The sequence below is a fragment of the Hylaeus volcanicus genome, chromosome 5 (assembly GCF_026283585.1).
Source record: "Hylaeus volcanicus isolate JK05 chromosome 5, UHH_iyHylVolc1.0_haploid, whole genome shotgun sequence".
Classification (NCBI taxonomy): Eukaryota; Metazoa; Arthropoda; class Insecta; order Hymenoptera; family Colletidae; genus Hylaeus; species Hylaeus volcanicus.
This window is the reverse complement of record NC_071980.1, coordinates 30,049,528-30,061,020: the sequence shown is the minus strand read 5'-3', so window position 1 is coordinate 30,061,020 and position 11,493 is coordinate 30,049,528. Positions and strand designations below refer to the sequence as shown.

Genomic DNA, 11,493 nt, shown 5'->3' with positions numbered 1-11,493 from the left:
GCATCGCATTGCACCTGAAGATCCATTGCTCAGCTGACATTTCATAGTCTATGGCGCAGCTCACTCACAATAATTGTGATTGTAGTAAACTGTGATAAGATACAAACTGTTATAGAATGGAGGTTATATTCTCCTTGTATAATTGATCGCTACGAACACTATTACCTGGCTATGAAATGATAATATTTAATGTTAAGTTCAGCGTGAAAGGTATCAAGTGATCCTCAAAATTAGTATACAAAACACTCACTCGAGGTAAACATGACGTCGTTTTTAACTGACGTGTTGATCACAGCAGGTATTTATACAAATTCGTATAATACGATTAACACATGTAAGGAATGTATAAAACTCAAACTTTTAAAACAATGTATTTTTTTAACCAGGCAAACTCGAAAAAGTTAATTTGAACGAAAAGATAGCAGAAATACAGAAGGAGATAACGAGACTAAAGTATGACATCAAGGATTTTATGGATGATAATTATACAGCATTTACGTCAAAGCTTACGCGAGATCAGCATCTGGTGACAAAAGGAGAAAAATTGCTAGAAGAAATGAATGTACTACAAAAGAGAATAGATGATCAGGTATACAGTATATATTGTATTTGTGATCATTTTCAAGTATATAATTTGTGACAACAATTCGTTCATTCTAGGTTAAAATAGAATTATCAGGTTCCACAAAAGAACTAAAAACCCTTTCGCAAGCCCTGAAAGAGTCCAACATGATGTTACAGCTCTCCAATCAACTTTTGACTCTACATGAATGCATTAAGTCTATAAAAAATTATCAGGACGAGAAACGATATGGCGATGTAGCTAAAACGTTAGGTCGCATGCAGACAATATTGTACAGTCCACAAAATGATTTACACGATCTCGATATTTATACAGCTCTTGAGGGTGAATACATTAATCTGTACACGTCGTTTCTATCCAATGCATCTTTGCTGTTAAATGAGCGAATCCACTGGACTGGCATTGAAGATCAAAACTCAAAGATTGTTACATTAAGTGTCAAGGACGATTTCGATGACATGCACGATTTAATACAAGGCCTACATTATATCGACAACCTTTCCAGTCATCTACACGAATTCGCGACCATTCTTATGAACTACGTAATTGCCCCTATTATTAACGACGAATGTTCCGTGTACGTCGTCAACGAAAAAGTCTTCACCGTCGAAATAATGAACAGAAAGAAATCGCCTAGTTACAAAAGCGTGTTCTACAATTTAGAATTGTTGTTCAAGTTTCTTCATCAACACTTCAATCTAGCAATATACGACAACGAAACCTTCCTGAAACAGATACAACCACACTTACTGGATCGACTATCGGCGATGCTAATGGCCGACTGCATCTCGCATATCGCTCCAACGTCCAGCACGGATTTGAAAAACTTCGCGCCAATTGTTAAAGAGATCGATGATTTTCAATATTTTTTAGTCGAAATAGGTACGAGATTTGTGAACGTACATTTTAATACCGATTTTTAATGTTAATATTAGGATACCATCTTTCATTTATGATCTTTTCCTTTTAGTTCTAAATTTATATTGTAATACTTACGTATCAAGTTCCATGTGAAAAATTGTAATCGTGCGATTTTTTTAGGCTTCATTACGAACAATCAACTGTTCCTCTCGGAATATACGAAAAATATCGACAAGTTGTTCATCGAGAGGATTTGTCAAGATTTACTGGCAAAGGCGCGAAGCATTATGAAAAAAGATTTGCATGATTGTATCATGTACGAGCCACAGGCAAGTTCTCTTCGAACTATCGCAATCTAGTACAATAATAATATAGATTATATTTTTTAGTTAACGTTTTAGGAGGTGCTCGAATTTACAGAAGATTCATACAACAGCGAGATAAAAGTAGGCTCGAAACTGAGTGATAATACATTCCAACTCCCTAGATGTCAAATAAGGTAAGTAATCGAATAAAATTTTAAATATACATGTTCCAAAAGTTTTCGCCTACTTTCATGAACTTTTCGAACACCGTAATTTTAAGTTAAATACTTAAAAAATGATTGCCTTAACTGTATCTCAGCAAAAGTGCGAAAGAAACAGTTGACCTCGCACGGAGCATTTTGGATGAGGCATGCGAAACAGATGCCTGCGCCATCAGATTGTTTTATACCTGCAGGAATATTTTCGAAATGTATTCAGGATTGGTGCCTGAACATCATCGAAAATTTTTAGAAACAATACCGCAACAAGTCGGTGAGAAATTGACTATTTCGAATCTTAATGTAAAAGGCTATAATAGAATAAGAATGCCTTAATTAATCGCGAATATTATCTTCCGTTTAGCTGTATTTCATAACAATTGTATGTATCTTGCACATCAACTTCTTACGTTGGCTCACGAATATAGGGACAAGCTACCGACATCTATACAAAATTACAATTTAACTTTCGCCGATCAAATATTGATATTACGAAACGTCGGATCAGCGTGTTTCTTAGAACATATGAAGTACCAACGAAATATTATCTTTGACATTCTCAAGGAGTCTGGTTGGTAACATATAAATTTTTTGATAAAAATGTTGTGATAATTGTGAATTCTTAGAAACACATATTATAAATATTTTTATTCCGATTAAGGTTTATCGGCACTGGGTCAAACTACTGAGTTGCAACCCAATACAGAGCGTGCGCTGCGACAATGCATTAGACAACTAGAACTACTAAAAACAGTTTGGCTAGATGTGTTACCTGTTAATGTTTATTGCAGAGCTGTCGGTCAGTTTTCGTTCCATGGTAAAACTTTGTTTACGCGTTTATCATTTTAATTAACCAAATCATTATCAAGGTTTAATAATATTTTAGGATGCATCATGAATTCCATGATTGAAGATTTAATAATAAAAGTAATATCCGTCGAAGACATTCCTGCTGATGATGCAACTGAATTGGTGACATTATTCAATATGATCGTCAAACGTGCACCAATAATATTTCCAGTAAGTTTATGTTGATAAGAATGTATGATATATCACTCTACATTTTTTTTTATTGAAAATTAATTTATATAAAAAAGAAATTACATTAACGGATATGCGTATAATTGTCGCGCCAGACTTGTCCTTTGCAGAAAGTCCACGAGTTATTCCTGTAAAATTAAACTGGAATAACATTAGTAACTTTTTATGATATTTCAAAACAATTATGACGAACGTTATGTTTTCAGGATCCTCAGAAAATCCATCAACATGTACGCAAGTGGGAAAAGTTCTTGGAATTGATTAAAGTACTTGGCGCATCACTGAAAGAAATTGAAGTTAGGTGGGGAGGCGGCAAAGGACCATTAGCGCGTGAATTTACAGCTCCTCAAGTTAAACAATTAATTAGAGCACTATTTCAAAATACTGAACGAAGGTCCAATTTGTTAGCTTCTATAAAATAACATTAAAAACGCACAAGTTTATAAAATGGACTGAATTTTCTGCATTTATTATTATAGTAATCATTAATATTAACGATATAATTAACATGAATATATATATATATATATTCGCATTAGTTATGTATTACCAAATTATATTGATAATATTAGGATACCATCTTTCATTTATGATCTTTTCCTTTTAGTTCTAAATTTATATTGTAATACTTACGTATCAAGTTCCATGTGTTGTTGAAAACTACACATTCGAATAATTATTGTATTTTTAATAGAACGTAATCTTTTAAAAATTGTCATTTACAATTTTTTAATAAATTTTTGAATGAATCTCCCAATAATAAATATAAATTTTTAACAGTATTGTAACGACCACTCGCGCTTTATAATTATTGCGGCAAAAAATTTTCGACATTTTTTTTTTATCCTGATTCGAGAAAATAAACCAGTAAATATCGTAAACTTTAATAAAGTAGGCAAGCAGACAGACAGGCAGGCAGGCAGGCAGGCAGGGTGGCGGGCAGTAGTGAGAGCAAATCATTTAATAGATTTCCAATTCCATATCATTTACAGCAATGGCAAACATTATTACCATAATTTCAGTATTTTTCATTTGAGTATCCACAGTGATAAACGCTCAAAAATGTCCAAATGCAATACTATCTCTGCACATATATTTCAAGGCCATACTTCAGATCATAAGTAATGAATTAATTTTGCAGCTCTTTAATCGTGAGTTCACATTGGTGTATAAAAGTTCTTAAGGCAAAGCTGCACAATTAAGTATATACGAGCAGTAGTGTGCATTTGGTTAAAATTGCGCAAATTTTCCTCGTTTTATTTCATTTTTTAAAATAAAAGTATTACTATTCGTTAAACAATAAGTACGTTCGTAATAGATGATATAAAAGTATCGACCATTATATTGGAACCCCCATAGAACACATGTTAACGTTAAAAGAAACAAAAAGATACAGAAGAGGTGTAAGTTGCAGAACTTTATCTCGTATTTTTTTTATATATATATATATGGTATGTCAAACTTTTCTTTTATAAAAAGAAACTTAAAAGAAGTATAAAAAATACATATAAAAAAAAACTTATTTAATATTATAAAATATATAATACCCCAAATTCAAAGAAGGCAAAAGACACTCGTATAAGTTCATTTTAGACTAAGATCGTATGGCTTGCTGATTCAAATCCTTTTTTCATAATTTGTTTCATCTGTCTTTCATTCATTGTATATAAAGTTTGTAATAACACATCTCTATGAATAATGAGTAATGTTCTGAAAATGATTACAAACTGTGGAACTAAATTATACTATATAAATGGTATTGCACAACTTAATCTGCAATGGTAGTTCTTGTCTATATACAGGTCGCTGCGTAGATTGGATAGAAATGTAGTCACCAGGGCGGGTAGCTGATTGGCCCGCAGTTCAGATTGGCAATGCAGTGTAGATCTTTTATGTGCATTCACGAAGATGACGATGACTGTGAACATGGAAGCGCAAAATAGGATGTCACATTACTTTCGCCGTCGTCTGGCGGATAATTCTCGTTAACAGAGAGTGTGTTTTTAATTGCATAATACATCTGTACATGCATCAAATTTATTTGGCATCAATTGTCTATGCCAATATCATGCAACAAATGATTTTTTTCTACGTGTGTATATTTTGCCATCACAGATCCAAACACATATATAAAAACTTAACTATTCGTACATTTAATTATTAGAAACTCCTTAATATAATTTGCCGTTTACGTGTCAGCTCGTGATATTTTTCGGCCAAACTTTACGAAACAAGTGGATTTTTAATCCAGTTTGATACCATTTTATATTTTATCTAGAGCTCTTTCAATTTAAGAAACATAATCCACTGTTTTTCAAAGAACTCTTGTCGTATGTAATATAAATAAAAAATTATTTGATGGTTTTTACCAATAATAGAGACAAATTAATCGTTGCTATGTATGTTTGGTCTTTGTTTAATGAGTGAATTTACTTCACAGGACTCGTGTATGTGTAATGTAAAGTCATTTTACAAGGACTGGTATCATTAGTACCTGCCACGACCAGCCGGAGAACGACTTCGATACCTCGATGTGCCAGTGCCTTTGTTGGTATAATAATCGGCGTTGGACTCTCCGCTATTATAGACATCTTGCGTATATCCTTCTCGAGTAACATACCCCCCGGCACGATTAGTCATATAATCTTCTCCATAGTAGTCTCTACCTCTACTTCCGCCACCCTTGCCTGCGTAGTAACCTCCATAATCCGCGTACGCATTATTTCCTCTGTAACTCAGCAGATTGGTCATAGGGGAACTGTAGCCCCTATTTGTACCGCCTCGACTTCCTCTGAATCCTCCCATACCACCCCTGCCTCCACCACGACCTCTACCTCGTGAAATTTCCACTCTCAACTTGGCACCCATAATCTCTGTGCCATTCATACTGCTACACGCTAGCTCTGCTTCATTGTTATTTAAGAATTCGATAAAGGCAAAACCTGGTGGATTGAAAGCAACCCAAACTTTATTTAGCTTCCCATACTTCTCAAACTCTGTCTGGAGATCTTCCTTTTTGATGCTCTCGTTAAGTCCGCCAACGTATACCCGTGTATATCCCTCTGGTGTCATGTTTTCCCTAAAAATTTCAGTTCGAAAATACAATAAACGGTTTTTCGTAAATAACAAAAACGAATGAAACGAAAATAGCATGAAAGTTATTCGAGATACGCGTATCGCCGTTATTTTCGCGCGAGGACGATTAATACAACAGAAACACAACAGATTATGATAATAGCTTCTCGCAATGGTTTCTTTGTAAACTGTAAAATAGATCTCGAACGCCAGAAAATCAACTGCTCACGCGCCAATGGTTTCTACAGCGGTTATTATCCTTTCAACGATAGACTTACCTGTATTTTAATTCCCCTCGAAATGTTCGTTTCTCGATTGAACTGTTTCAGGAATTTCTGCAGGAAAAGGATATCCAGTACGCCGTTAGTACGATACAATCGATAGGCGAGGATCAACCGGGGTTCACAGTGCACAGAAACTACATCCGACGTCTTGGCGTCTCCAACCCAGACGCCAAAAGCTCGTACGGTCTGCTCGAACAAATTGTTCTGCTTCAGAGGAATATCGCGAACAAAGTTGCTTCTCCCACTCGAAATATTCTTTGATTACGAGTTTTAACAATCAAAGGCTAAACAGAACACTCAATTAGAGGGGCGAATCTGATGAGAGAAGGCTTTCTCTGCTTATATTCCCTTTCTACGTGACGATTCGATCGAGCAGACCGTACTTGTGAATGTGTTTATCCCTCAAAATTAATTTTATGAAAAACAATGTAGATGACGTGGATAAAATATTGAACGATTACGAACTTAAGTAGACTTGATATTTTTAAAGGAATTTGTTTCTTTAAACATACTATATTTTATGTTGAGAAAAATACTTGTAACGTAGCAAACTGATCGCCGGTTTCGCCTACTGGTTACACGATACTAAATTCGTTCGAGAGATGTATAAATGTAACGGTTAAATGTTCGGCGGGCACATTTATGTTAGATTGAATTTTAATTAAACAGCTAAAATAATACTCTTTGAAATATATGCTCCATGATAAAATATTATAGTATTTTATACCGTTAAATTGGGTGGTTCACTGACCGCCGCGAAGAGATGTCCGTATGTATGGTTACATGATACAGTGTTTCTCAAACTGTAATTTACGCACTAGGGTCTGAAAGAATAAATAATTATATGTATATGTTATATAGTTGAATAAATAAAATGCTTTCTGTTTTATTATATTACATGTGCTTTCTGAGCTATTAAAAATAAATTTGTAAAAAGGTTTCTATCGCATATCACTACTAGTAAAAACATGGAACAAGATTCCCCACTTAATTTCTAGAAAAGCATTGTCGATTTCATGAAATTTAAATACGTCAAATTTTATCTATAGCTTTATCAACATAGCGTTATCACTATAGGGACTGGCGAGAATGTAACATGTAAGAAACACTGACGTGACACTGACACATCAAACGTGGTATATAGTAGGTAGACATGATAGAATCGGCAATGTAATTTCACGAAGATGGCAGTTGAAATGATACTGATATTGCTATTTCAATAATGGTATATTCAACGTTCTAAGTGAATCACCAAATTTAGCTTCTAATGTTGACATGACAGTTACACAACAAATGGAAATTACCTGACCTCACCAAGTCCAAGTGTGTTTGAACTAATTCGTCAAAATTTTTGACATTTACCTTTCAACACGGAAAAAACTTAATCAAAATGTCAGACTTAATCAGAATGCAACGATACGATATTCTCATTCAAGAAATAGAAGGCATAGACGATTATTTGGGCCCGACTTTTCGGTACGTAGACAAAACGTAACATTTACCCCTTTTTCGATGGTTTCGTTAAAAGACGCGCTCGACGAGCGATCTCTTCACGCAGATGCAACCCTTACCGTGCATATGCGCATTAGAAGGGTGAAAAACGGGGGTGGATACCCTTATAGTAAAATAGAGAAAAATCGAATTAGGGTTGTATCATGTCAAGGTTGTCAACTAACCAAGTTGATAATCTACTGTCAAGTATGGTACCGAAACATGAATATCTGTTATTTGAAATAGAATCTACGGATACTAATAGTATAGGCCTTGTTTTCAGGTACTATTGTTAAGAATAGGTGCTTCAAGGAAACAAACAAATTTTTCAAGACAATTTTTAAATAAAAAGAAACAGAAACCAATATATACATTACTACTTTCAATTCTTTTTCCTTTTTTAGAGCAATTTACGATGGCCATGAACATCAAAAATTTATGGAGAAACTTGATGATCGCATCAAAGCACACGATAAAGATATTGAAAGAATGTGTAATCATCATTATCAAGGTTTCATTGATTCAATCAGAGAACTTTTACAAGTTCGTTCTCAAGCACAACAGCTCAATGTTAGTCTTGGTTTCTAAAACCTAATTGTTACATAAACCATACAATGATCTAAGAAAGTTCAATCATTTATTCCACAGGCTGAGATACTTGAACTCGATAAACGTATCACTGCTACTTCTACCAAAGTAATAGAGAAAGGCGAAGAGCTTGTCAAAGCACGCAAAATAGAAAGTAATATGGCTGCAGCAGTAGACAGCCTCACTATGTGTCTTCCTGTCCTAGCTGCCTATGCAAAGTTACAGAAACAATTAAAAGATAAACGTTACTACCCAGCATTGAAAACATTGGAGCAACTGGAGCATCATGATTTACCAAAAGTAACAAATTATAGATTTTCTTCGCAAATTACTCAACAAATTCCGCAGTGAGTAATGTCATAAGATAAAGCAACATTTATTTTTACAGCAAAATGTAGCTAAAGAGTTATTTGTACAGAAATATTAAGGTACATTAAGCAACTGATAGATTACAATGATTTTAGACTACGAGAAAATATAAAGGATGCTTCCATGTCTGATTTAAGAGACTTTTTAGAAAATATTAGAAAATATTCACCAAGAATCGGTGAAGTTGCTATGAGACATGTAAGTCAAATTTAGGAATTTATAAATGAGTTTCTATATACTTGATATATTATGCGAATTTTACATTAGACACAGGAGCAACTAATTATCGAAGCAGAGATCGTTGGTCGTAAAAAGAAAAGAACAAACGCTAGAAATTCTTTGTCAAACGAAGCTGAAGAAGAATTAAGCGCCCAAGACTTAATGGATTTTAGTCCAGTGTATCGTTGTATGCATATTTATACTGTACTCCGCGAAGGGGAAACGTTTAAAGCATATTATAGACAGCAAAGAAAGCAACAAGCTAGACTAGTTTTGCAGTCACCTATTAATATGGTACATATCGTTATTAATCGCAGAAATGCTCTTATTGCATTTACATTCAAATCGTCGTTTTGTATTTTTAGCATGAGAGTATAGCTGGCTATCAAACTTACCTCCAAGGCATTGTAGGTTTCTTTGTAGTGGAAGATCATATTTTGAACACGGGAAATGGTTTAGCTACGCGGTCTTATTTGGACGAACTGTGGACCATGGCATTATCTAATATAGTGAATGCATTACGCACTCATTCTGTAAGCGATAATAACGTACAAATAGCAGTGTTTTAATAAAATATTAACCCTTTAATTTTCCCAGGCATATTGTACAGACGCAACACTTATCTTAAAAATCAAAAATCTCATAATGCTATTCAACACAACTTTAAGAGTGAGTAGACTGATACAACGTAAATTAATTATTAATATCGTAATTATGTTTTTTATAACTTCCTTCCCCTTTTGCAGAATTATGGATATTCTGTAGGGCAACTCTGGAACTTACTACAAGAAATTCGAGTACATTATAATGAAGTTCTAATGCAACATTGGGTTCAAGTGTTTAGAGATATTTTGGATGAAGATAGTTTTTTACCAATTCAGGTAAAATTTATGTTATATAGATTGTATTGGTCATATCATATATTTTATGGATTTTACTGCGTTTTAGGTCACAACGCAAGAAGAATACGATAATATTCTCGATCTATTTCCCTATCACGACGAGGAATTAGAGAAAACAGAATTTCCGAAAAAATTTCCATTTTCGGATATGGTACCCAAAGTTTATCAGCAAGTTAAGGAGTTCATCTATGCTTGCTTAAAATTTTCAGAAGATTTAAATTTTACTCAAACGGAAATAGATGAGATGATCTGCAAATCGACGAATTTATTATTGACGAGAACATTTAGCGGATGCCTATCATCCTTATTTCGAAAGCCATCGTTGGCACTTTTACAAGTAGTTCAAATTATAATAAATACGGGTTACCTTGAAAAATCCACCAAGTATTTGGAAGAATTCGTGACCAACATTACAGGGTAAGAACTAAAAAAATCATCAGTAATTAACGAATAATATGGAATGTACATTTTTCAGAACACCACATGAGGGGCAGTTAAGTTGTATGGATGTCGAGTCAGCTATGTTTAGAGTCGCGAGAGATGACGCAGAAAAACAAATTTGCGACAAGTTAACGAATAAACTTGACGAGTTTTTGGAATTAGAAAATTATGACTGGAACTTGGCGGAACCTCAAGGGCACGCGTCTGGTTTTATTACCGATCTCATAGCGTTTTTGCACAGTACTTTCACTTGTTTTACCAATTTACCTGTACGTATATCACATATATGACTAAAAAACGTTCGTATTCGATAGCAAAACTTTATAGTAACCAAAGAGATTACATACATATTTCAGGAAGAAGTAGCACAAGTTGCTTGTAAAGCCGCTTGTTCTCATATAGCGAAAGCTATATTAGGGATATTAATTAGCGAAGACGTGAAACAAATATCGATGGGTGCTCTGCAACAAGTCAACTTGGATACAATACAATGCGAACGTATGTGACGTTTTTATTTTTAAATGAGATGTACAATATATGGTTACAAAATATTTCTAACTGTGTCGAGAACCAATCGAACATAAATTAGGAAAATACTTTTATTTTTAGAATTTGCTGCCTCGGAACCTGTAGTTGGTTTACCCGAAGGTACCTTACTGCAATATTTTGCAGAATTAAGACAATTACTAGACTTATTTATGAGTTGGGACTGGCCTACTTATTTTCACGACTATGGTCACGAATCAAGTAAATATACTTTGGTAACTCCGAACATGGCGGTACTTTTATTAGAGAAGTATGTACCACGCCTTCTTTTATTTGGTATATTATTGCCTTATACATTGATATCTACATTTTAATGATCTTTATACTCGTAGGTTGAAAGAATCCGATAAAAAAACAGTGTTTTCTGTACTAAAGAAAAGTGAACGAGATAAAAAGAAGCTTTTAGAAACTGTACTGAAACAATTACGCCAATTGGCGCAAACTACTCAGCAATAAATGCAACGGAAGTCAACATGTATATACCTCAAGAGAGATTGTAAATACATAATTTTTAATATATACGCTTCAAGCATAATTCTTTAGAAACTTATTATTATAATAAAATGGCTA

The 11,493-nt window shown here is 34.1% G+C and overlaps 3 protein-coding genes across 5 annotated transcripts; 2 read left to right on the top strand and 1 right to left on the bottom strand.

Moving 5' to 3' along the window:
• Positions 1–84: 84 nt before the first annotated feature.
• Positions 85–4,397, top strand: LOC128876787 (centromere/kinetochore protein zw10 homolog). The gene is made up of 10 exons (XM_054123457.1): positions 85–298; positions 387–589; positions 661–1,465; positions 1,625–1,773; positions 1,846–1,943; positions 2,069–2,241; positions 2,332–2,538; positions 2,629–2,766; positions 2,854–2,987; positions 3,215–4,397. Exons 1-10 carry the CDS (start codon positions 262–264, stop codon positions 3,428–3,430), a joined length of 2,160 nt encoding a protein of 719 aa, XP_053979432.1. The 5' UTR covers positions 85–261; the 3' UTR covers positions 3,431–4,397.
• On the bottom strand, positions 3,955–7,181 carry LOC128876804 (RNA-binding protein Rsf1). 2 transcript variants are annotated; one of them, XM_054123497.1, is made up of 4 exons: positions 7,095–7,181; positions 6,362–6,418; positions 5,503–6,087; positions 3,955–4,926 (listed from the first exon to the last, which is right to left on the bottom strand). In XM_054123497.1, the coding sequence occupies exons 3-4, from the start codon at positions 6,078–6,080 to the stop codon at positions 4,899–4,901; spliced, it is 606 nt and encodes a 201-aa protein (XP_053979472.1). In that variant the 5' UTR covers positions 6,081–6,087; positions 6,362–6,418; positions 7,095–7,181; the 3' UTR covers positions 3,955–4,898. The 2 variants fall into 2 exon arrangements, with proteins under 2 accessions (XP_053979472.1, XP_053979471.1); XM_054123496.1 differs by lacking the exon at positions 7,095–7,181 and having other exon boundaries at positions 6,362–6,706.
• Positions 7,182–7,292: 111 nt separating this feature from the next.
• LOC128876786 (exocyst complex component 6) lies at positions 7,293–11,407 on the top strand. Of its 2 annotated transcripts, none has more exons than XM_054123455.1 (13): positions 7,293–7,843; positions 8,263–8,428; positions 8,507–8,793; positions 8,911–9,013; positions 9,083–9,328; positions 9,400–9,567; positions 9,632–9,703; positions 9,781–9,915; positions 9,983–10,353; positions 10,412–10,646; positions 10,734–10,875; positions 10,987–11,173; positions 11,256–11,407. In XM_054123455.1, exons 1-13 carry the CDS (start codon positions 7,758–7,760, stop codon positions 11,377–11,379), a joined length of 2,322 nt encoding a protein of 773 aa, XP_053979430.1. In that variant the 5' UTR covers positions 7,293–7,757; the 3' UTR covers positions 11,380–11,407. The 2 variants fall into 2 exon arrangements, with proteins under 2 accessions (XP_053979430.1, XP_053979429.1); XM_054123454.1 differs by lacking the exon at positions 7,293–7,843 and adding an exon at positions 7,980–8,141.
• Positions 11,408–11,493: the final 86 nt, after the last annotated feature.